At 57.6% G+C, this 24,404-nt stretch overlaps 2 protein-coding genes and 2 pseudogenes across 19 annotated transcripts in view; 1 reads left to right on the top strand and 3 right to left on the bottom strand.

The window, feature by feature from the left end:
- LOC129535523 (uncharacterized) overlaps window positions 1-18,322 on the top strand; it is an 89,822-nt gene extending 71,500 nt beyond the window's left edge. For 2 of the 16 annotated variants that reach the window (XM_088827946.1, XM_088827947.1), the window contains 2 exons: window positions 7,822-7,926; window positions 8,485-9,956. In XM_088827946.1, coding sequence (XP_088684072.1) covers window positions 7,822-7,926; window positions 8,485-9,047 — 668 coding nt within the window. In that variant the 3' untranslated portion in view covers window positions 9,048-9,956. Of the gene's footprint in view, window positions 1-7,821; window positions 7,927-8,484; window positions 10,022-15,570 lie in introns of those variants that run through there. The other 14 variants (XM_088827935.1, XM_088827936.1, XM_088827937.1 and 11 more) reach the window with 14 other exon arrangements.
- Window positions 105-4,486, bottom strand: LOC129535526 (kinesin-like protein KIF19; annotated as a pseudogene). The gene is made up of 6 exons (XR_016035299.1): window positions 3,779-4,486; window positions 3,471-3,669; window positions 2,313-2,368; window positions 1,958-2,063; window positions 1,706-1,792; window positions 105-1,048 (listed from the first exon to the last, which is right to left on the bottom strand). The product of XR_016035299.1 is annotated as a kinesin-like protein KIF19 (transcript).
- LOC148774815 (kinesin-like protein KIF19) lies at window positions 4,546-15,991 on the bottom strand. Of its 2 annotated transcripts, XM_088827965.1 has the most exons (7): window positions 15,872-15,991; window positions 12,057-13,276; window positions 10,689-10,814; window positions 10,148-10,342; window positions 8,266-8,412; window positions 6,439-6,637; window positions 4,546-4,752 (listed from the first exon to the last, which is right to left on the bottom strand). In XM_088827965.1, the coding sequence occupies exons 2-7, from the start codon at window positions 12,390-12,392 to the stop codon at window positions 4,691-4,693; spliced, it is 1,065 nt and encodes a 354-aa protein (XP_088684091.1). In that variant the 5' UTR covers window positions 12,393-13,276; window positions 15,872-15,991; the 3' UTR covers window positions 4,546-4,690. The 2 variants fall into 2 exon arrangements, with proteins under 2 accessions (XP_088684091.1, XP_088684090.1); XM_088827964.1 differs by lacking the exons at window positions 4,546-4,752; window positions 6,439-6,637; window positions 8,266-8,412 and having other exon boundaries at window positions 9,911-10,342; window positions 10,713-10,814.
- LOC148774814 (dynein axonemal intermediate chain 2-like) lies at window positions 16,011-24,380 on the bottom strand (annotated as a pseudogene).
- Between the last annotated feature and the right edge of the window lie 24 nt (window positions 24,381-24,404).

Here is a 24,404-nt window from a genome sequence, read left to right as displayed (position 1 = left end):
CCCGTCCGGAAACATCCAGTGGCTTGGAGGGGGCAGCGAGGGGGGAGGGGTCCTCGGGGCCTGCAATGGGGAGGGGCCAGGAGCTGTGCTTTAAGGCATGCCTCTCCATGCCCTGTCATCACCCCAGTGGCTCTGAACTCCCCAGGGGCACCCCCCAAGAGGCCAGTCCCACCAACAGTCTTCAGGAACCCTGTTTCCAGCAAGGGGCAGTCATAGGGGCAGGGAGCTCAACCAGCCTCCTCCCTGGCCTGGCCAAGGGCTCCCCTCTCCCCATTGCTATTCCCCCCCACACTTCTTGGTACTCACCCAAGTTCTGGCACGGAGGGAGTTTGACCTTGGCCATAGGCAGCGTGGCCTTTCCCAGGGGCCGGATGGTAGGGGTTCGCTGCCCAACCACTGGCATCCTCTGGTCTGAGATGTGATTCTCCACAGTGGGCATCTTGGGGCGGGAGAGCAGTGCTGGCTGGAGAGCCGGATGAGCTGGGATCTGCGTGGGGGTCTGATACAAGGAGATGTTAGGTTCACTTGGGGGACACTCCATGGAGAGTGGTGCACAGCCAGGGTTACCCTGAGGCCTCTGGAGGAGCCCAGCCTTCGGAACCCGGCAAGGAGGGGGCCCTGACACCCCCAGCTCCTGTCCCCCTAGGCTCACCCCTTGTCCTGTGCCTTCACAGGACTGGGACTTCCGCTTCCTCTTTGCCTCCAGGGACTCCTCTCATTTCTTGCTTAGGCTTTTCTTCCTGCCTTGCACTGTGGGACAAGGGCCATCGCCATGACACTCGACCACCTGGGATGGTGCCTCGCCCGTGCTGCTGGACAGGCTGTCCTCGCTGTCACTGTGCTGGAGGGTGGGGCTGGGCGGCCGCTTGCAGGCCAGCAGTCCAGGCAGCCGCATGTCATAAGTCTCGCCCAGCGAGTGCAGGGACAGGCTGCTGTGCCTCATGGTGGGTGCCAGCAGTTGGCGCCCCTCGGCCCCAAGGGCCGGCAAGCGCTGCCGGGCAGCCTTCACGGAGATTCCCATTGGTGTCGGTCAGGGTCTCCTTCTTCCCTGCGGCGGGACAGAGGGGCACCCAGCCCGGGATCAAGGCCACATTTTCCTCCCGCTCCTGTACCTCCAACACCCCTTTCTTTGCTGCAGCTCACCCCAACTTGCTTGCTGTTTGAGAAAGTTTGGGCAAGTTTCTGAGCCTTTTTCACCTGTAAACTGACGATGGTAAAACTAACCCCAGTGGGTTGTGAAGATTGTATTTTTTGGACCATGACACACGGCATACGGGATCTTAGTTCCCTGACTGGGGATCGAACCTTCACCCGCTGCAGTGGAAGTGCTGCGTCTTAACCGCTGGACCGCCAGGGAAGTCCCAGGTTCTGAGGATGGATTGCTGAGATATTGGGGGTCGCCTGTGGCCACAGGGTAGGGAGGGCTCAGACTGTATCTGCTGTTACAATTATTTCCAAGTGGCAAGTGGAGGGGGCGTGATCCCAAGTGCCATGTGTTCCCCATTCTGGCTTCTGACTGTGTCCCCTGCTCTGTGTGGACACGGCAGGTGGGTACTCTTCTCTGGTGCCTGTCTTTCTAGAATGACGCCTGGGTGTGTTCAGCAGCGGAGAGGGAAGGAAGGGGCTTTGTGCTGGCTGCTCTGAGCTGTTGAGATGATTCCAGGCACAGGCTGATGAGGGGGGTGGGGGAAGGCAGAGGACACACCTTTGCGGGTCAAGGGGATCTCCGACAGATTCTCGACGCTTTCAGGGAGGAGTTGATCTGGCCGTTCGGACCAACCTGAGTGGTGGCCTGTGAGATGAATGGGTTGGGAAGAGAAGCCAATGGACCCAGCAGGGACCCTTTGTCCTCAGAGGGCTGTTTTGGAAAAGTTCCATCCCAACCATTGGGTGTCCCCCCCGGGTACTCCCACCCACATCAGGGGAGCTCGGGGTGCCTGTGGGGCCCGCTGCTCACCTCCTTTGTCACCAGGTTGCTGGCCGGGATACGGGGTGGGGTGGGCACAAAGGAGCCCTTCGCTTGCCAGGCCCGGGAGCTGGACTTGAACAGGTGGTTTTCTTCACTGAGGTCAGCAGAGGAGGATGGGCAGCTGTTGCCCAGGCTGGCACCACGGGAGTCCCACGCCCACCCCTCCTGAGAACTGTTGCATTGTGGGAACGAGGACCCCAAAGTACGGCTCAGACCTGTGCCCCCGCCCCGCCTTCCGTTCCTGCTCCATCCTCCCTGGGAAGCCAGGTCTGGGATGGCATCTCTGAGACACGGCCCGGTGTCTCCGGTGGGTTGGACAGCCGGAAGTGGTCCTCAGGCTCACCTCTCAGTGCTGAGCAGAGGGAGGAAGCTTCTGTGCTGGTGGGGGGACTCCGAGGCCTGCTTTTCGAAGTTGCAGAGTTTAAGACACAGCGGACAGCTGCGGAGCCCAGTGGGCCGTCAGCACCAGGTGGCCGCTGAGCGGGTCCTCGGCCCTAGAAGTCCCAGGACGCTGGGCGGCTGGCTGAAGCCCCACGCCGAGGCCTGCTTTTCGAAGCTGTGTCTTAAACTCTGCAACTGGGGACTGCTCCTGGGTGACCCCTCTGTGCCTACCTTCTTGCAATCCATCCCTGACACAGGCTCCGTGCAGGGAAGTCGCTCAGTTCTGCCCGACTCTGTGCGGTCCCCTGGACCGCAGCCCGCCAGGCTCCTTCTCCCATGGGATTCTCCAGGCAAGGATACTGGAGTGGGCTGCCATTTCCTTCTCCAAGGGATCTTCCCGACCCAGGGATCGAACCTCGGTCTCCCGCATTGGCAGGCAGACCCTTTACCATTGAGCCACCAGGGAATCCAGGGAAATGAGCTCCGTGGACCAGCTCAACCCCAGCTCACCTGATGCCCTCTGGACTGGTGGACCCTGAAGCCCCCTGGTATGGCTATGCTCCAGAACAGAGAAGGGCGATCTGGAAAATCCTAATTAGAATGGTGGCTACCCGTTTTCTGAGTCTTTACTATGTGAAAGGATTTAATCTTCTCATCAACCCCACTAGGGTTGACCACCCCCATTTTAAAGATGAGTGCTTGCCTGGAGAATCCCATGGACAGAGGAGGCTGGCGGGCTATGTAGCCCATGGGGTAGCAAAGAGTCAGACCCAACTGAGCACACGCACACAGCGTCAGTCCCTCGCTGGTGTCCGACTCTGCAACCCGCCAGGCTCCTCTGTCCGTGGGGATTCTCCGGGCAAGAATACTGGAGTGGGCAGCCATTTCCTACTCCAGGGGATCTTCCCGACCCAGGGATCGAACCGGCATCTCCCGCGTTGCAGGCGCATTCTTTACCATCTGAGCCACCAGGGAAGCCCTCAGATGTGAGAGAGACTCAGAGTCACAGGGGATTTGTGGCCTGAGAGCCCAGGTTTCACGCCTCCCACAAGCCTCCCCCAGCCCCTTCCTGCTGAGTCTCTCAACCCCCCCTTGCCCAGCCCCCCCGAGCCCCAGGGACCTTCTGCTTTCGCAGCTTCTTCTGCTCGGTCATCAACATAGTGATGCTCTTGCGGGCGGACACCACCTCGGCAGGCTCTTTGATGTCTGGCTGGCCATCCCTGGTGCCCAAGTCCTTCCCGATGGCATCCTTAGTGAAGGACTCCTTCCGACGCTCCTCCCGCCACTTGAGTGCCTGGCCTGAATTCTTGTGCTTCCAGCTGCCGCAGCCCCAACCCCAAAAGAGACGGGGGATTCAGGCCATGGGGGTGAGGGGGTACAAGGTGCGGCTCCAGCTCCCGGCTCCCATCCCAAGCCAGCGGTGCTTACCCGGCGATGGTGAGCAGGTGGCGGGAGGTGTCCATCCGCAGCTCCATGCCACGGTTCTCCAGCTCCAGCAGGCGTCTCCGAATGTCCGTTTGCTCCTGGAAGGTGCTGATCAGCTGCTCACGAAGGTGTTCCATCGCAGCGTGTTCACCCTGCTCGCTGTGCAGCTGGACCTCGGCTGTCACTTGAATGGGAAGTGAGAGAGGTCATCGGAGGAGAACGGTCAGGCCAGGAAAGTTTAGGTCCGCCTGGGCCCTCCCCTCTCTCTTTCTCCCCAAAAGACTTCCGTGTAACCACTTCCTCCAGGAAGACCTCCTAGATTACCCCCTCCCACATCCCACTTCTACACTGTCTTCAGGCGGTCACCCAAAGGTGACTCCCAGCCTCCCTGTATGAACTGGGCTTCCGCCAGCCTTTAGAGCGCCTTTCTGTCAACTAATAAAAGGCACCCCTTAGACACTTTACTGCCATGTGCTGCAAAATCGTCAAAGCAAGTACAGAAAATCTGTAAGGGAACCGTATCCCTTCTGGTGATGCCAGGCGCAGTCTCACAGCCCTCACTGCAGTCCCCAGAGTGAAGGCCGCACACAGCTAAACGCCCAGGTGGCTCTCACTCTGATACCACGCAGTTCTGGGGTCAGGTCTCTGAGGCAGAGATCGCGATTCTGTTTGACAGCTGAAGGACGGAAGGCTTAAAGGCTGCTCGGTCAGAACGAGCCCGGCTTTGAAGCCAGCGCTGTCTGACCACAGAGCACCCTGAGGCAGCCTGGAGGGGCTTCGGGAGACGGGCTCCCCCTCACGCACGCACGCACCCTGGATGTGGCGGATGTCGCCCCGCTCCACTGGGCTCGGTCCGGGCTCCGCCCGCCCTTCTCCTCGATCTTGCACTTGAGCCTCTGGATCTCGCCCCGGAGGTCAGCGATGATGTTCGTGTCCTGGGCGATGCGGTAGGAGACGCCGAGCAGGTTCTGCTTCACCTGGGGAGTGGGCGGGGTACAGTCACCTGGAGGCCAGGGCCTGGCCTCGGGGACCCTCTTTTCCTGTCTCCTGGATGACAGTAATGACCTCTTTGCCTCCGACTCTGCTGTGCTTAGTCGCTCAGCTGTGTCTGACTCTTTGCGACCCCATGGACTATGGCCCGCCAGGCTCCTCTGTCCATGGGATTCTCCAGGCAAGAATGCTGGAGTGGGTTGCCATGCCCTCCTTCAGGGGATCTCCCCAACCCCGGGGTTGAACCCAGGTCTCCCTCACTGTGGGCGTCTTCTTTACCATCTGAGCCAGCAGGGAAGCCCAACACTGGAGTGGGTTGCCATGCCCTTCTCGGGGGATCGTCCCAACCCCGAGATTGAACCCAGGTCTCCCGCATTGCAGGCAGATTCTTTACCACTTGAGCCACCAGGGAAGCCCTGCCTCCAACCCTCCAACTTTTCAAACTACATGCCTCCACCAGAGGCATACTCCTAAAGTTGTGCCCCCGCCCCCAGCCCCAGCCTCTGCGCCACTCAGCCGTTGGCTCCTGACTGCTGGGGGAACGTCCTGAGTCCTCATCTGGTGCTGAAGGCGCACTGCTCTCTCATTCAGCTCACTCAGCTGAGGAACCGATCCCCTCGCCCCACCTCCTCCCCTCGCCCCACCTCCGCCTCGGACACCTCCTCCTCCCTGCCTTAGGAGCCTCTGTCCTTACTGCTCCCTCCCTTCTGGAGTCTCCTCTTCATCCTTCAGAGTCCCACTCACCGTCTGTAAAGAGGTTCGTGGGAATCCCACTGGCCTCCCTGCTGTTGGTGTGATTTCCTGCTATTAATAACACTCTGAACTATCAATTCGCTCTTTTAAGTGTCTATTCCCACCATTAAGTTCCTTAATGGAGAGAGCAGAGAGAACGCATCCAGCTCCTGAAACAGTCACCGGACAACTGAAGTGTCAGGAGAAAGTAGGCGCTTGACACGAGTGGACCCAGATGACCTCATAGAGAGCCAGGATTCTCACACACTGACCAGAAAAGGTGACTGGGCAGACCTCAGTGCCACTCCTACCCACCTGGGAAGCCACTTAGCTCCCTCCAGCCTCACTGTCCTCAACTGTAAAGCGAGGACAGAAGTAACGCCTGCCTCGCTTGAGGATCACACGAGATGAACTGATAAAGGGTTCACAGTAGAAGCACTCATAAGTCAGCAACATTGTCACAGTTGGGAGTAAAGGTCTGAACCAGCACCTCTTGAGAGGAAGCAGGAAGGGGCTGGGCGCCAGGCCTTGGCGACGAGCAGGGACTCTGAACCGGAGGAGCACAGGGACTTCCCTGGTGGTCCGACGGTCAAGCGTCTGCCTGCCAATGCAGGGCACGTGGGTCCAGTGTCTGGTCTGGGACGCTCTCACATGCCACGGGGCCACCAAGCCCGTACCCCCACCCTTACTGAGCCCACACGCCCCACAGCCCGTGTCCCACAAGAGAATCCACCAGTCACCACTGTGAACTCGGGAGGAGCCCCCGGTTCGCCGCAAACAGAGAAAGCCCGCACCCAACAACAAGGGCTGATCACGGCCAGATCAAGTTAGAAAAAGAAGGGGACCCTCGGAAGCTGTGGGCTCCCTGGCAAGTTACGGGGGGACAGAGCAGGGTGGCTCGGTCCAGTGTGTGTGTTCAGGGGGCTGGGGGGTGGCAGGACCTGGAATCAGTCCAGGGGGCTTGAATCTTGGCCCAGAAAGGCGAGTCCAGGGGGCACACAGCAGGGGCCCCCTCAACCACGTCTTGATGGTCTTGGCCTGGCCCGCGGAGGTCAGGGTGTTCCGGGACTCCTCGGAGGCGCTGCTCTCAGGGCTGATGTGGGCGATCATCACGGTGCGGCTGTTTCCCCCCAGGGAGTCCTGGACGGGCCGGGCGGGCGGCGGTCAGCAGGGGCCGCCTCCCTGGACCTGCTCCCCCGTGATGCCCTCGTGGGTGTGCTCTCTCTCACGCACGCACGGGTGCGGGAGCCGAGCACCCCGCGGCCCCTCCCCGCCCCCTCTGCCGTCTCCCCACTGCTTCCCTCTCCCAGTTTCATCTCCAAAGTTCGTGCTTGAAAATTTCCAGCATCTGAGTCCGGGTCTCCCAGCTCTCCTTCTCCCCGCCTCATATACATGAGGATGAGGAAACGTTGGTTGGAACCAGAGCGGGAAGAGCTCTGAGGGGTCCTGGGCTTCTCCGCCATCTCTTGGGCCTTCCAGGTCACCCCCTTTGCTGACAGTGGAAGGCGCCATTGTCTTGGCTGGAGAGAGGCTGGTGATGGAGTGAACTGGGCCTGTGGCCGCCACCTCCCTTGCCCCGGGCTTGCCCTGCCCTCTTCAAGGGAGAGAGTACGGGGCTACCGGGGCCTGGGGGCAAAGCCCTCGGGCGCGGCAGTGACCAGCTGAGCGACTTCAAGCAAGCTCCTTCACCTCCCTAACCCTCGGCTTCCTCGGGTTTCTAGGTGGCAGGAGCCGGCTCTCGTACCCCCAGCCTGCAGGTGCAGTGATGCTTGGGGGCTGATGCCCAGCGTCAGGTCACTTGCAGCTCTGCCATCAGCCCAGCCAGACCTCTGCTGGGGCCCCACGTCCAGCACTTACTGGCGTGAGCCCTTGGGGAGGTTACTTAGCCTCCCAGTGCCTCAGTTTCCTTGTCTGCAAATGGAAATAATGACCCCCTAACTCAGATACGCTGACCCGATAGAAACAACTGCGGAGAATTCCCTGGCCGTCCAGTGGTTAGGACTCCATGCTTTCACTGCTGAGGACCCGAGGTTCAATCCCTGGTTGGGAAATTAAGATCCCACAAGTCATGCAGAATGGCTCCCTCCTCTCCAAAAAGAAGCTGGGTGTGGCCGGGGGTGAAGCACTGCATTCAGAGCCCAGCCAGGAGCGTGCCCCCAACCCCACAACAGCAGCTTCTGGGAGCCACGAGACTGACTGTCCACCTGAACCCCCAAATCCAGATGACTCCGAGTTCCCTCAAACCCACAGCCCTGGGGCTGGTGGGAGGGGGGCGGTCAGATGCTCAGATGCAACCTCTTTCCCTCCCTGCTGTTCACAAACAGGGGCCTGCGAGCGCGTGCTCGGTAGCTTCAGCCATGAGCGACTCTTCCAGACCCCGACTCTTCCAGACCCCATGGACTGGCTCTTCTGTCCATGGGATTCTCCAGGCAAGAGTTCCCGTGTGGGTTGCCACGCCCTCCTCCAGGGGACCATCCCCAACCCACGTCAACTGCATCCCCTTCATTGCAGGAAGATTCTTTTTTTTTTAACCCACTGAACCACCTGGGAAGCCCTAACATACAGGACACCCAGTTTAGCTCTGAAATTTGGATAAATGAGTGAGCTTTTTTTAAAGCATAAGTATGTCCCAAAGATGGCATGGGACATACACAATGATACCCAATCCGGATGTTCACATGCAGCTGGGTATCCTGTATTTTCGTCTGTGAAGCTGGCAGCCCCCCCCCCCCGGGTGCCCAGGGCCCAGGCCCGGTGGCAGCTGGTACCTTCAGGAGGCGGGTGAGCTTGCTGTCGCGATAGTTGATGTACTTGTTGGTACTCTTGTCGCTCAGCGTGTTGATGCAGGTGCCCAGGGCCAGCAGCGAGCGGTTGATGTGGGCCCCCTCTTTCATGCGCTGCCCACGGTTCTGCGTCTGGGGGGCGAGCACAGGTATGACTCCCCACCCCAGGCCATCCTGGGTTGTAAACCCCTCCCCGTCCCCCAGGGCTCTGCAAGGAAGAGACGCTGAGGACCTGCTCTGCCCTCTGCCCAGGGAGGGCATTCCCGAAGGTCAGAGAACGAGAAGGTCTCTGGACAAGAGTGGGGCTTCCTAGGTGGGCGCTGGTGGTAAAGAACTTGCCTGGCAACGCAGGAGACACAGGAAACGCCGGTTCGATCCCTGGGTCTAGAAGATTCTCTGGAGGAGGGCATGGCAACCCACTCCAGTACCCTCGCCTGGAAAAGCTCATGGACAGAGGAGCCTGGCAGGCTACACTCCATGGGGTCACAGACTTGGACACGACTGAAGCAACGGAGCACGCACGTTGGACAAGAGCAGGGGACAGGAGGCTCCCAAGGAGGGTTGAGAGCCTGGCTCTTCGTCTCCCTGGGGACCGACCCGCTGGCACAGTTAAGGGCAGCACCGAGAGCGAGATGGAGGGCGGTCGAGACTTCCCAGGCAGCTCAGCTGGGAGCCAGCACAGCCATGGGCTCCCCGCTCTAGAGAGACAGCCAGGCTCCGGAGGGGGAAGGACGGAAGTTTGTGTGTATGCGGGGAAGGGCGTGTGAGCGCATGTGAATTGCATGTGTACATGGGACAGCGTGTACATGTGTATAAGAAGGTGTGTGAGGAACCCCCTGGTGGTCCAGGGGCTAAGACTCCACGCTCCCCATGCAGGGGGCCTGTGTTCGATCCCTGGTTAGGGAACTAGGTCCCACATGCCACAGTTAAGAGTTTGCATGCTGCAACTAAAGGTTCCATGTTCCATAACTAAGACCCAAAGCAGCTAACACATTAATAAATAAATAATAAGTAAATATATATATATAAAAGGAAGCCTGTGCGTTAGGAAATGCATGGATTTGTGTGAATGGATGTGAGAACAGGACAGGATGAAGTCCCAGGAGGCTCTGCCACCCTCGGGAGACGTCTCTGCCCAGCCTGATGAAGCTGGAACCCGGTGGCTGCAGGGCACACCCTCTCCCCACTGGCTGCTGCCCGCCCCCTTCCTCCAGGAAGCCCTCAGGCCTTTACGGAAAGAGAATGTGTTTCTCCCACTCCACCCTGTTGAAATCAACCCCACATGTTCCAGCACGAAGCCCTTGTTACTTCTCCCTGGTGCTTGCATTTGCTTCAGTGCTAATGGTGAGATGCCCATGGACGCAGGAGACCACGAAACTTCTGAATTTGCCCACAAGAGGGGGCCTGGGCCCAGGTCTGGGTGGCAGGGCTGGGCAGACAGCGATGGAGGGGGGCGAACACTGACAAGTGGGTGGCGGGCCCTTTTCTCTCCCTGACGTGGAGGGCAGGGTCCCCCCATCAGGGGACATCGTCTCCGCGGGGCCCCAGCTCCTCACTGGGCCCATTCATTCTCCTGGCTGTTTCCCCACGTCCTCCGGGACACGCACTGTCTCCTTCCCTGGAGAGACCCTCACACTCCCAGGCCCCTTCCCACAAACAGCCCCTGGGGGGGGTCTCCCTGGGGTACCCCAGCCCAGCCATCCTTCCTGTCCTCTGTGCCATCCCTCACTTCCCTCCTCTCTGGAGCACCCCAACCCCCACCCTCCCTGAGACAGTCCCCACTCCGCCCCTTGCGGAGCGGGGTGGGCCAGCCACCCTGCCCGGCCCCCCAAGCTCTGCCCTCAGCCCCAGGGGGAGCCGGCCTCACCTGGGAGGCCCGCTCAGAGCCAGCCAGGTTGATCATGAAGAGGCGGCCCTGCCGCACCTCCTGTAGGACATCCCTGACGTGGCTGCGCTGACGCATGGCCACCTGGAGCATGGCGTGGGAGCGCAAGGACGCCTGGTTGGCGGCCGTGGGCTCCTGGGTCCTCTGCCGGTTCCCCCTCATCAGCAGCTGCATGATCTGGGAGGGCGGGGCAGAGGAGGGAGGCCACTCCTGGGGGCCCGTGGGCACGCTCCCCAGTCCTGCCTCTGCGAGGTTGGGAAGGGGCCCAAGGCAGGGCTGGGTCAGCCCCCCGTGTGCTGTGGGGGCCGAGAGGTCAGGGCCTGTCTGTCAATTGGAAGGCGGGGTGCCTGGCCATTCCCCAGGATCGGCGTGGCCGCGGGCGTGTCATCCAGGTCCTCTGTGCCTGCCTCAGCTGAGCCGCAGCGGCTCCCCGGGTGCAGAGCCCTGCCGCCTCTGGTCACACCCCAAACACACACACAGAGGTTAGTGTCCTCCACGACCCTGCTGGCTGCACAAGACTCGCCTCTTTGGCATTAATGGTGCAGACCTCAGTGATTCCGGCCACCTGGATCACTCCCCTGGAGTCTTCCCTCAGCTCCAGGCACCCCAAGGCAGGGTTCAGCAGGTCCCGGATCATCTCATTGTAGATCTGATGGGACCGGTTGGAAGGGGCAGGGGACAGACATTAACAGGAGACCAAGAGCAGGAGGTTCAGGCAACGGCTGGGCTCTCCATCCCTCCCGAGAGCTCCAGGCTCCTCTCAGGAAACCCGGGGTTAAGGAGATGACCCCTCTCCTTCCTTCCTATTGGGTGGGCATCAGGGGGCTTCAGCATCCAGGGGGGAGACACGGGGCTGCCAGAGCCAACAGCACAGAAGGTAGCAGGCCGGCCAGGCACCGGGCAGAGCATGGGACCTAACCCACGGCCAAGCCCTGGTGGTTACTAGGCAACCCTTATGGTACCTTCACCCAGCCTCGCCAACCACGGCCCCCGAAGTGCATCTTGCTGGCTAAGTCAACACGACGCTGGCTGGAGCAGGTGCTGGCGGCAATGCCTCGCTGCCCCTCCTGAGCTGTCACCCAGGAGATTATCAGCTTCCAGAGGGAGCCAGGGAGGCCAGGAGCCAGATGGAGCCTAGCCCAGTGGCTCTCCCGCCGCTTCTGGCCTCTGTGGGTCCCCACCCCCGCTGATCTGCTATTGCCCAGTGATAGCACTCCCACAGGTGGGCATCGGGAGCTGTGTCAAGGTGGAGAAGGCTGGCAGGTCTAAGCCTGTCCGTGTATGTAACGTTCTCACCTGTCCCTACATATACAGAGTGCTTGCAGGTAGCCTGGCAAAGCAAACAGGGTCGGCTCATTCGTGTCCGACTCTCTGCGACCCCTTGGACTGTAGCCTGCCAGGCTCCTCTGTCCATGGGATTCTCCAGGCAAGAATGGAGTGGGTTGACATTTCCTTCTCCAAGGGATCTTCCCAAGCCAGGGATCGAACCCGGGTCTCCTGCATTGCAGGCAGATTCTTTACCATCTGAGCCACCAGGGAAGCGAAGGAGTGGGTCCAGAGGATGGCCTCTGGGAGGGTGGCTAGTGGCTCAGTGACCAGGTCCGTTTGGAGTAGCCAAGTGCGCAGGGCTAGACTCTAAAGCCCCAGGGTCGTGAGTTTGAATTCCTGTTCCCCCGCTTGCTGTGTGACCTCGGGACTCTGACTGTCTAGTTCCTAGGCTCTCTGAACCTGAGCTTTTATAAAATGAGGCCGACCACACGCGCATGGGAGAGCAGCGGTGATGAGCACCCCCAGGAGACTGCCCCCTGACCTGACCCCCGGGAGGCAAACCAGCCCGGTCCTGTGGACCTCCTGGCCCAAGCCCACAGGACAGGGTGGACCGAGGGCTCACCTCCAGGCAGGACGTGGACACCTGGTTTTCCACGTCCTCGCTGGTCTCCTCGATGGCACGGAAGCGGTCGCTGAGGGTCCGAACGTGGGTGCCGGGCTCGTGGTCCGTGCCCAGCATGGTGGAGGTTCTCCCGCAGCCTGGGGCGGAGCAGGGGGCGGGGGTGAGCAGGACGGAGACGGGGAGTGCGGGGACCCCTGGCAACCCTGGGTCTGTCCTCAGGGCTGGAGCCTCGCAGGTGCCCAGGAGGTGGGAGAGGGGAGAAGACGGCATCCTTGGCTGGGGATGGGGCTTTGGGTCCAAAGGGCTCTGGGAGAGGGCAGATTCAATCGGCCACATCCTTGATTCCTGCTCCGGCCTGGGCCAGATGAGCTCGGAGGCGGAGGGTGAGGAGCTTGACTCTCAGGGGCACTCGCCCTCACCTGTGGGGCCGTAGGCAAAGACGGTGGCATTGGAGCCTGAGATGACGCCTTCAATGAGGCTCCTAGCGCCCGGGGCACGGCCAGGGCAGAGCCCACAGGCCCACAGGACCACCCTGACCCCAGACAGAGGCAGTTTCCTCCCTGGAGCCCTTGGGCCCTGAGAAGAGGGGGTGGGAAGGGGGGATGGGTGTCTCCGCTTTCCCCCCACGGGTTGGGGGGCGGGAAATGCCAGCCTGCAAGAGGGCTCAGGACACCTGAGACCCTCCCCACCAGCAGCTGGTTCCCGGCCCCTATCCCAGAGGACGCCTCACACCTGCTCCTTGGAGCATCCGCAGATGGATGAGACGGGGTTCCTGGGAGGGTGTCAGCTTCCCCAAGGTGCCCCTCCCAGCACCAGGTGGGCTTCAAGCACCTTCCTGCAGCTCCCTTAGGGGCCACCTGTGGGGAGGGCTGTTGGGTCCCCGTGGAGGGTGGCATCTGTGTGCTGACCGCGGTGTGTCCACGCAGAAGGCTCTGTATGCGCCACGCAGGCTCACACACGCGTGTGCATGTGGGGATACGGCAGTGAGAGAGCGAGTGATGGAGCGACGCCTGGGGCTCGGGACCGGGGTCCCCTAAGGGCTCCCTCCCAAGTCGGTCAGAGGGCAGAGAGGGCATCCTGTGTGTCCCCAGGCCCAGGCGCCCCCTCACCTGGCTGGCAGTGAAGTCAAAGGCCACGTCCAACAGGTAGGACTTCTCCCGGGAGCGGTGCGCCAGCAGGATGTCATCCGGATCCTCCATTGGGTCCATGAGAACCAACATCTGCAAAGGTCCCAAGGGGAGGCGGCCAGTCACCCGGGAGCCCCAGACCCGCCGCGATGCCCACCCTGACCACTGGCCTCACCCCCCACTCAGGATGCGGGGAGGAGCGGGAGGGGCCAGAGGAGACTCGGTGTCCGGGAGCGCCAGGGTCAAGGTCAAGCAAGTCCCACCACAGGACAAGACGCTGAGCGGATGGGCTGCCCTGGGAGCACCCCCGGGTCTCAGAGCTCCTTTCCTCCTTTCCGGGGTCAACAGGGGATTCAGGGCCAGTGTCGGCCCAAAGAGAGCTTGAGAGGAGACGAGGCGGGAAGGTGGCCACTGGGGGGCAGACAGAGGAGGCTGGTTTGGGAGCCCGGTCCAGTACCGTGGACTCAGGAGATGTATAGATGTATAGGGCATCCCCATCTGGCCCCAGGATCCAGGAGCCCCTGGTGCTGGGACGACCTAAGCTTTGGGGCTCCCACCAGGCTCCTCCCAGTAGGTACACACCGGTGCTCACTGCATCTAAACTGGTCTAAAACCCCCACCACCACGCCCGATTCCCCAGGTCCCAGCAGGGCCCTCCTCTGAGATCTTCAGTGGAGGGAAGAAGGAAGAGGTAAGACAGCTTCCTGCTGCTGCTGCTGTTGCTAAGTCACTTCAGTCATGTCCGACTCTGTGTGACCCCATAGACGGAAGCCCACCAGGCTCCCCCATCCCTGGGATTCTCCAGGCAAGAACACTGGAGTGGGTTGCGATTTCCTTCTAAAATGTGTGAAAGTGAAAAGTGAAAGTGAAGTCGCTCAGTCGTGTCCGACCCTTAGCGACCCCACGGACTGCAGCCTACCAGGCTCTTCCATCCATGGGATTTTCTAGGCAAGAGTACTGGAGTGGCTTGCCATTGCCTTCTCCGAGACAGCTTCCTAGAAGGCCCGAAACCGGGACCCTCACGCTGAGGTTTTAACCAGTCAGGTGGGATTCCAGGGGAGCCACGAGAGGGGATGCCCCAGACAGGCTGGGCTGGGGCTCTGTGCAGGGAAAGGAGGCCACTGCCCCGGGGCCCCCTCACAGGCTGCTAAATGCTGGTGGCCACAGTGAGCTGAGTGCAGGGCGCTGGAGCCTGCAGTGTACCTGGCGTGCACACCTGTCTCCAGCCACCGCCTCCGGGCTTCAGCCCCAGGGCCGTGTAAGTCTCTCCCAGTGTCCAGTTCCTGACTCGGGCCCTAATACCAGCAGCAGGAGCCCTGATCAAGTGTCAGACCCAAACGAAGAAATATCCGCCCACAAGTCCCCAGGCGTGGGTCCCAGAAGAGGGATGCAAGGGAACCTGACCAGCTGCACGGCTCTCACCCTTGGTGTCAGAGCTCCTGGGCACACCGGCAGCGCCAGCGGCCCAAGGGGCACCCTCTGGGGGCTTTCAGTGCAGGGGAGGTTGAGCAGCCTGCACAGATGCCCATCACCCACTGATCACCTTCAGATGACCTCTGGGCACTGCCAAGTTCATGGGCACCGTAGGCATCTGGTTCCTTTGACATCCCACCTCCTAAATCAGGACATTGTCAGTACAGCTGCCATGAGCCCCTCTTAAAAGAGGGTTTTGTCTGGGTCTCCATCTGTCTGGACCCCAGCCCGCACCCCACTCTTCAGAGCATCACCGCCTTCCCTGTCCACTCGGGCACACAATGGAGCTCTTGTGCCCCCCGGCCAGGTGAACTGGAGCTGAGCTACGGAGGGCTGGGGTGAGGGTGGGGTGCTCGTGGCTGCCACGGAGGCAGCACAGGGAGGTCAGGCCGAGTGGCCACAACTGCTGGGCACCTTGCATGTAACCCAGGCATTAAGTGATACCCTCCAGGTCAGAGACAGATGTAATTTCCTGCCTGACATTCAGAGTACAGTGGGGAACAGACCATTTTAATAACAAGTGCTGGGCTCCGGGAGGCAGGCAGAGTGTAGAGAAGGGGCACACGATCCAGCTTTTCCACTACAGGAGGGCTTCCTGGAAGAGGAGGTACCAGCACTTTCTTTTTTTTTTTTATAAGTATTTAATATGGTTCCCTGTGCTATAAAGGAAATCCTTGTTGCTTGGTGGTTTAGTTGCTAAGTTGTGTCCAACTCTTTGCGACCGCATGGACTGGAGCCCACCAGGCTCCTCTGTCCATGGGATTCTCCGGGCAAGAATACAGGAGTGGGTTGCCATTTCCTTCTCAGGGGATCTTCCTGACCCAGGGATCGAACCCAGGTCTCCCGCACTTCAGGCAGACGCTTTACCATCTGAGCCACCAGGGAAGCCCTAACTGTATACTGTTTACAACTAGACAAAACGACCGAGTCACGCCGCTTGGATCTGCAGCTGAAGAAAACCAAAGCCTGGAGAAGTCAAGAGACTTGCCCAGAGCCGCTGGGCTTCCTGAGCGATGAAGCCTGGGCGTGTTCAGACCTGGCCAACACCCATTTCTCAGGCCGGTTCCCTGAACAACCCCCACCACCCCCGAACGTCCACCTGCTTCCCAGGAGGCGGTGGAAGTGCATCTGCCCTTCGCTGACCGGCCTGCTCGGCCAGGGGGCCAGGCCAGGACCGGAGCCGGTGTGCCCGCCTCGCCGGGGACCCGCACCTACCAAGGAAGCCGTGTTCTTCTCATTTCTCTGGAGGGCGCACAGCCCACTCGAGACCTCCAGCAGGGTGGTCGTCCCCAGCTGGGAGCCGCAGACGATGAAGCACCCACTGTCTTGCACCCGGAGGTAGAAGAGGGCTTCGTCACAGACCTGTTGGAGGGCTGGGCAGACCCGGGGGAGCCACGTCACCCTCTGCTTGTCTGGTCATCTGGTTCTTGGGGAGGCTTAGGCTGGCAGCCCCATTCAAACACCCCTAGGGACTTCCCCGACTGAGGGGGACCTCAGCCTCAACCCACAGGAGGGGGTCCACACCCTAAGGTCGGTTGCAAGACCCTTCACTCCAGCCTCATCTCCCACCTTACCCCAGCCACCACGCCCACCCCTTCAGTCCACCCTCACTTTCTTTCCTTTTTTTTTTTTTTAACGGTCACACAGATAGGCATGTGCATCCTAGTTTCCCGACCAGGGATCGAACCCGTGCCCCCTGCATTGGAGGGCAGAGTCTTGACCACTGGACTGCCAGGGAAGGCCCTCCAGCGCCCCTTTCATTCTGCAGTTTCCACAGCCCTGCTCTTTCCCAGGGCCCCAGCCTGCAGGTCTCTGCCCCGCCATTGCTGATAAGATAAGGCTGGCTCAGGATAAGGAGCGTCAGCTGCCGGGAGCTGGGCCCCAGGCTTCGGAAGGAACAGGCCTGGCGAGAGGAAAGGCCAGGCTTCTGAGGGTGTGGATGCACCGGGAGCGGGGTGCACGTGACCTTCAGGCTGAGGGCAGGGTGGCACTGCTTGAACACAAAGTCCCAGATATCTAAGGTCCTGTCCATCTTGGTGGTGAAGAAAACTGCCGGCCTCACATGGCTCCAGGCGCCATCAGTGAGATAAGCCATGTGATACCTGTAGGGAGCCGGGACCTCCGGTCAGGGACTGTGGGAGGGACTGGGACACAGGGAGAGCCTGCTGAGCCGAGACCCTGCTCATCCACCCCTTCCCGGCTCCTCGGTCTCAGCCTGGAAGTTCTTCCTGGTGTCTGACTTCTAGCCACGCCAGCCTTACCACCCTCAGTTCACAGTTTGCACTGTAAACTGGCTCTGGTATTTCTCTATACCTAACTCAAGGGCACAGGCCTGGGCCTGGTCCCCCGGCCATGAGACTCACTTGAAAAGGAGTCGGAGGAAGGAAAATTTGCCCAGTAATGTTCGCACTATTCAGATAAAGAGAGGGCTATATTGCCTACTTGATTTAACCTCGATTTTCAAAGATGTCTACAGCAAAAAATGAATCTGGACCCTTATGTTATATACAAAACCGAACTCACAATGAACTAAAGACTTAAACATATGATCTGAAACCATAAAGCTTCCAGAAGAAAACAGAGAGGAAAAGTTACTTGACAGTGGCCTTGGCAATGAATTTTTGGATTTGGCACCAAAAGCATAAGAAACAAAAGCAAAAATAAGTATGTGGGATTGTATCTACTTAAAACGCTCCTGCAGAGCGAAGGAAACAGTCAACAGAATGAAAAGGCAACCTAAGGAATGGGGGGAAACATTTGCAAACCAGATATCTGATAAAGGTTTAACACCCCAAATATATAAGGCACTCATACAACTCAGTGGCACAACCAAACCAAACCAAACAACCCAATTAAAAAAGCGGGCAAAGGACATGGACAGACGTTTCTTCAAAGACGACAAACAAACAGCTGACAGGTACGTGAAAAGATGCCTGAAGTCACTAATCATCAGAGGAAGATAACCAAAACCAATGAGATATCACCGCACACCCGTGAGGATGGCTAAATTATTAGAAAACCCAGAGATGAGTGTGGGTGAGCATGTGGAGAAACGGGAACCCTGTGTACTGCTGGTGGGAATGCAAACCGGTGCGACCACCATGGGAAACAGTACGGAAGGTCCTCAGTCCTGTTTCTGGGTCTTTTTCCTCTTTTGGCTGCGAAGCATGTGGGATCTTAGTTCCCTGACCAGGGATCGAACCCACATCCCCTGCACTGAACGCATGGAGTCTTAACCACTGGACTGACAGGGAAGCCCCCCACTTCTGGGTCTTTATCCAAAGGAATTGAAGTCAGCATCTTTAAGAGACACCTGACCCCCTAACATGTTCAGTGCCAAATTATTCACAATTGTCAAGATATGGAAGCAACCTCAGTGTCCATCAACAGATGAACGGGCAGTTTGAAGCTTACTGCCTTTCTGAAGTCGCTGAATCAAGCTATTTCCCAGCATTAGCTTGGATGTTTGGAGAGAAACGTCTTCTCCATTTTTATGGGTGGAGGAACAGAGGCGCAGAGACCCCTGGACTGGGTCGGGCTCCCCCGTCTCGTCCAGCCCCGGCACCCCTCTCCCGCCCCAATCTCCCCCTCACTTGGTCCACATGATGGACGACTCCCGGCTGTCCTCTGACCAGATGCGGGCGGTCCAGGATGGTCAGGAAGTTCTTTGGGTAGAACGGGTTTCTCTGCAGGGCGTAGATGGGGCCATGGTGGCCTGAGAAGGTGCACACGATCTTCTCGGCAGGCGTCTTGCCCTTGCGGTTGCAGGAGATGACGACGCCTTGCTCGGTGCCCACCATGAACTTGGTTGGCTGTGGAGGGGGTGACGCGTGAGTGGAAGGCTCCCTGAAACGTCAGCTCAGGGTTAAGCAGGCAGGGAGAGCGGCTTTCCGGGGTCAGAGCGGTGGGACCCGCGGGGCGGGGGCCCAAAGGTGCCGCAAGTGCCTTGCCTTTCAAGCCTCTGCTTGAGCTGTGCCCCGCCCCCTTTGGGGGGCTGCCCCCACGCTTGATCAACTTGAGCAGATCCCACCCTTCTTTAGCACCTGTTCAAGGGCCTCAGGAGCCCCCCCCCAGTCATCTGTTCCCTAGAGCTGTATCACCAGCCCTTCAAGCGGCATCACGTGTGCACTAAGCATTCTGCCAGAAAAAGATCCTGAATGTCTGTTTACACACAAAGGAAATGACTGAATGAATGCGGTGGCCCAGGAGTCGAGAAGAGCCCCTCCAGCCTCCAGCGACTGCTCACTGCAAACTTGGGCTTCACCGTACACCCGTGTCTAGTGACTGCTGCTCGAGTTTTTTGTTTGCTTTTTGCTTTGCTTTTCAGAAAGTATTTGGCTGGGCTGGGTCTTCGTTGGGGCATGCAGGATCTAGTCCCCTGACCATGGATTGAGCCTGGGCTTCTACATTGGGAGTTCAGAGTCTTAGTCACTGCACCACCAGGGAAGTCCCTCCAGAGCATCTTTACTCACAACAGCTAAGAGGTAAAAGCCACCCAAGTGTCCACATGAATGGAAAACCAAAATGTGGTCTGTTCACGTGTGTGTGTGTTGGTCGCTCAGTCGTGTCCGATTTTGTGACCCCATGGACTGTACCAGCCAGGCCCCTCTGTCCATGGGCTTCTCCAGGCAAGAAGACTGGAGTGGGATGCCATTCCCTTCTCCAGGGAGTCTGCCTGACTCAGGGATCGAACCCGGGTCTGCTGCACTGCAGGCAGATTCTTTTCCATCTGAGATGCCAGGGAACCCCAATCTGTTCATACAATGCGGTACTATTTGGCCTCAAAAAAAAAGGAAAATTCTGCCATGTGCCCCACTGTGGATAAACCGTGAGAACATCGTGCTAAGCGAAAGGAGACCGTCACAAAAAGACACACAGTAAGAATTCACCAAAATGAACGAGGAACCCGGAGGAGTCAACTTCATAGAGACAGAACGTCGAAGGGGCTGAGGGAAGGGAAGATGGGGAGTTCGTTGGGACTGACGGAAAGGAAGATGGGGAGTTTGTTGATTAAAAGTTACAGAGTTTGTTTGCAAGATGAAAATGTTCTAGTTCTGGAGATCCCACTGTAAATACACTTAACACTACTGAATTGTCCACTTAATGGTTAAAGTGGAGACTTCCCTGGTGGTCCAGGGGTTAAGAATTCACCTTGAGTGCAGGGGACAGGGGTTCAATCCCTGGTCGGGGAACTAGGATCCCACATGCCGCGGAGCAACTAAGCTCATGAGCCACGACTAGAGAGTTGATGCCCTGCAATGAACGATCCCATTGGATGCAACGGAGATCCCGCCCGCATGCCACAACTAAGGCCTGACACAGCCAAATAAATAAATTTTTAAAAAAAAAAGAATGGTTAAGATGGTACATTTTACATTATGTGTTTTTAATTTTTTTTTTTTTTACCACAATTAAAAAGAACGGCTGGGCTACAAATGGAGGGCGTGCTTGCTTAGTCGCTCAGTCGTGTCGGACTCTTTGTGACCCCATGGACTGCAGACCGCCAGACTCTTCTGTCCTTGGGATTTTCCAGGCAAGAATACTGGAGTGGGTTGTCATCTCCTCCTCCAGGGGATCTTCCCGACCCAGGGATCAAACCCATGTCTACTGTGTCCCCTGCATTGCTGGAGGATTCTTTATCTGCTGAGCCATCGGGGAAGCCCTATAAATGGAGGTGGGGGGGGAACACATTAAAGGAAAGTGAAGAGAGAGAGCTTGAGACGCCCAGAAAAGTAAGGCAAGTAGGAAGGGAGACGAGCCCTCATGCCTCAGATCCCTCGGTGGGTGTGAGCGTGGAGAGCCCCGCCCTGGAGTCAGAGCCCTGGGTTGGAGCCCCAGCTGCTCGGAGCTCTGGAGCACGTGACTCACCTCCCCACTAAGACTCATTTTGTTTATCTGCAAAGTTGGGATAATGATAATCCCATTAGCTTACAAGACGGTCATGGGTGAATTACACAAGCTCATCGCATCAGGCAGTTATAAGGGGCCAACACACGATGTCCACTCAGTGACAAGGCGGGGGGCACGTGGGGACCAGTAATGGTGTGGTCACTGCCTCTAGCACGTGGCCTAGAAATCTCTGATTCCAGGACAGAACCTTTTATTGAGTCCTCCCCACAGTGCCCAGGGCTTGGGGGGTGGCGGATGTTCAGGAAAGTTGTCATCCACCTCCCCCACCACATTCATCCCCCAGCTTGGGGTGGGGGAGGTACTCCCAGGGCCAGCGTGAGGCCAGAGCACGTCCACCTCCTAAGAGCCTGGGAAGGGTGTCGGCCTGGAGGCAAACCAATGACGATCCCAGGAGGGGGTCAGGCCAGAAGCCATCTGGGAAGGTCATTTTACTGCTTTGGAGGGAATCTTCATTTAAGCTTCCAGATGCCTCCCTCCTTGGACACATCCACATGACTGCTCTGCTATTTCTTCTTCCTGGGTTTTATTTCTGGCTGTGCTGAGTCTTCACTGTGACTCGGGTTTTCCTCCGGTCGTGGCGAGCACGGCCTACTCTTCACTGTGGAGCGTGGGCTTCTCACGGCAGTGGTGTCTTGTGTGGCGGCGCACGGGCTCCAGGGCACGTGGGCTTCAGCAGTCACACTGAAGTTACGCAGCAGTTACGCAGGTGGGCTCAGCGGTAGCAGCTCCCAGGCTCTGGAGCGCAGGTCCAACAATCGTGGCACCCGGGCTTAGCTGCTCTGCGGCACGTGGGATCTTCCCAGATCAGGGCTCGAACCTGAGTCTCCTGCATTGGCAGGCGGACTCTTTACCACTGAGCCACCAGGGAGGCCACTATGTCTTATTTTTCTTCTGATTTTTTTTAGCTCATTTATTTGGCTGTGTTGGGTCTCAGGTGCAGCACTTGGGCTCAGGAGTTGCAGTGTGTGGGCTTAGTTGCCTTGTGGCATATCGGATGTCAGTTCTTGGATCGGGGATCAGACCTGCGTCTCCTGCATTGGAAGGTGGATTCTTAACGTGGATCAGCAGGGAAGCCCTCCGCTTTGCAGATTCTTTCCTGCTCCTCCTCAGTTACTAAGTGCCATCATAGGCCTGTGATCAGTTTGCCCAGGAGCCTCCTCTGAGCTCAGTTTCCTCTCCAACACCTCTTCTTTCCCCCCAGGGGCTGAGCTGCCAGCCCAGGGTCCCAAAGGAGGACACGAGGCAGGGACAGAGGCAGAGCCTGGCATCCGGATGCTAATCCCGGACAGGGCTCTTCTTACAGAATGGAGCATCTCTGGAATCCCCTCCAGTCAGAAAGCTCGTCTTCTGATTGGCCGGGACACTGGCCAGATGGTAATTCGGGGAATTGAAGTGGCTTTCTGCCTCTACTATGCTGCCCCCTGCTGGAAAGTGGTTGCAAAGACCACGCAGGTCCAGGAGGACCACAGAGGACCGTCCAGATCACAAGGTTAAGAAGCAGCCTGGGGCCCACAAGCCTCTGATACAGCAGCCACGGGCCTGCCCTCAGCTCTGGCTGCCCCGGCCATGGAAGGTGGGGAGGGCAGAGGAGGGGACACCCACCAGAGTGGACTCGAACTCCAGGGAGACGGCCCCCAAGGCGTGCTCCAGCTGCTCCTTTTTGGTAATGTCCATGACGACGAGCTTGGTGGGCTCACTCAACTTCCAGATGTCCCACCACATGACCTGATGGGAGAAGGGGCCGGCTTTGAGGCCTGAAGTCCCGCAGTTCTCACCCCCTCCACCTTCCTGGGGCCAGACAGTGGGTGTCTGACACCCAGCAACCGAGGAACAGGTGTGCTTTGAGAATCGCTCCTCTGGTCCACAGTCCTGGCTGATCATCAGTCCTGGGCAAGCTCCCTAAAATCTAGAAGCAGGGGGCCTCACCACAGACCTACTGAGTGAAAACTGCCAGGTGTGGGCCCTGCAGTCTGTATCGTTGAAGACCCCTCACAATATGCAGTATATAGCAACATTCAGGCGCACATACGCTTTGACCCAGAAATTCCACTGCCAGGAACGTATGTGTATGCAGCGTGTATGTGTGAGCTTAATGTGTGTATAGTAATCTATATGCAAACACACTCTGTGCAGAAAGACAAGTATCAGATATTAACGTATGTATGTGGAATCTAGGGGGAAAATGGTACAGATGAGCCTACTTGAGTCACAAAGTACTATTTCTATCTTGCTCTTCCAGTATTTCGCTTTTCTTGTTTTCCAATTTCAGATTACCCTTGGCTTCTGGAATTACAGAGAAACTAAAAGGCTTCTGTATTTTTAGTGTGAAATTCTAATTTTTAGAAATAGGGCCTAGCTAGTTATTGGTTTTTTGGGCCACAAAAAATTCTGGGTTTGAATTTTAATTGTCAGTGTTTTAGAATTGGAGAAGACAATAAAAGAGCACAGGATTTGATTCACATACTAAACTGCAGAGAGCTCTTACAACAATCTAGAAAGTTAGGAGAGAGTCAAAAAGAAAGTGGGAAGGACATCAGACAATTTTTAGTTAGCCCTATTGATGTCGACACAAGGGTCCCCACCCTCTGACAGTCAACCAACCTAACAGACACCCTAACCGAGCCTCAATACAGGGACATTGCTACTGCTAATTCACTTCAGTCGTGTCCGACTCTGTGTGACCCCATAAACGGAAGCCTACCAGGCTCCCCCGTCCCTGGGATTCTCCAGGGAAGAACACTGGAGTGGGTTGCCATTTCCTTCTCCAATGTGTGAAAGTGAAAAGTGAAAGTGAAGTCGCTCAGTCATGTCTGACCCTTAGCGACCCCACAGACTGCAGCCTACCAGGCTCCTCCATCCATGGGATTTTCTAGGCAAGAGTACTGGAGTGGCTTGCCACTGCCTTCTCCGACAGGGACATTAGCTGTATTTAAAATGGCTTCCCACCCCCGCCAAGGAAACCTAATCCAGAAAGAAAAGAGGATGCTTTTTAGGACTGAATTCTAAATTTCACAACAAAATGAGACAATATCCATTTTCACAAAAACATTATTTTGGTAACTGTGAGAAGGCTGATGTGTAAAAGCATTTTACAGTATTCACACTACAGAAAAGTTTCTGGTATAAAGAGAGGCTCTGGGGATTCACAACTTTTCAATTATAATTATGGAAATAAAGTATAAAATTTCTCTGTCACTTTAACCTCAGAAGCTGTTTTATACCAAAACAGATAACTTATCTCACTTTTCTATTATCATATGTGTTATTCTAGTGCAAGTTTTGATTCTGGTACTAAGTGCAGCCACCGGGTTCCAGCTTCATCAGGCTGGGCAGAGACGTCTCCCGAGGGTGGCAGAGCCTCCTGGGACTTCATCCTGTCCTGTTCTCACATCCATTCACACAAATCCATGCATTTCCTAACGCACAGGCTTCCTTTTATATATATATATATTTACTTATTATTTATTTATTAATGTGTTAGCTGCTTTGGGTCTTAGTTATGGCACATGGAATCTTTAGTTGCAGCATGCAAACCCTTAACTGTGGCATGTGGGACCTAGTTCCCTAACCAGGGATCGAACACAGGCCCCCTGCATGGGGAGCGTGGAGTCTTAGCCCCTGGACCACCAGGGGGTTCCTCACACACCTTCTTATATACACGTACTCGCTGTCCCATGTACACATGCAATTCACATGCGCTCACACGCCCTTCCCCGCATACACACAAACTTCCGTCCTTCCCCCTCCGGAGCCTGGCTGGCTCTCTGTGCTGGCTCCCAGCTGAGCTGCCTGGGAAGTCTCGACCGCCCTCCATCTCGCTCTCGGTGCTGCCCTTAAC

This window comes from Moschus berezovskii, chromosome 19, assembly GCF_049115385.1.
Source record: "Moschus berezovskii isolate FMDL1 chromosome 19, NW_MosBer_1.0, whole genome shotgun sequence".
Lineage (NCBI taxonomy): Eukaryota > Metazoa > Chordata > Mammalia > Artiodactyla > Moschidae > Moschus > Moschus berezovskii.
The sequence above is the reverse complement of the archived record's forward strand: the minus strand, read 5'-3'. Positions and strand labels throughout refer to the sequence as shown.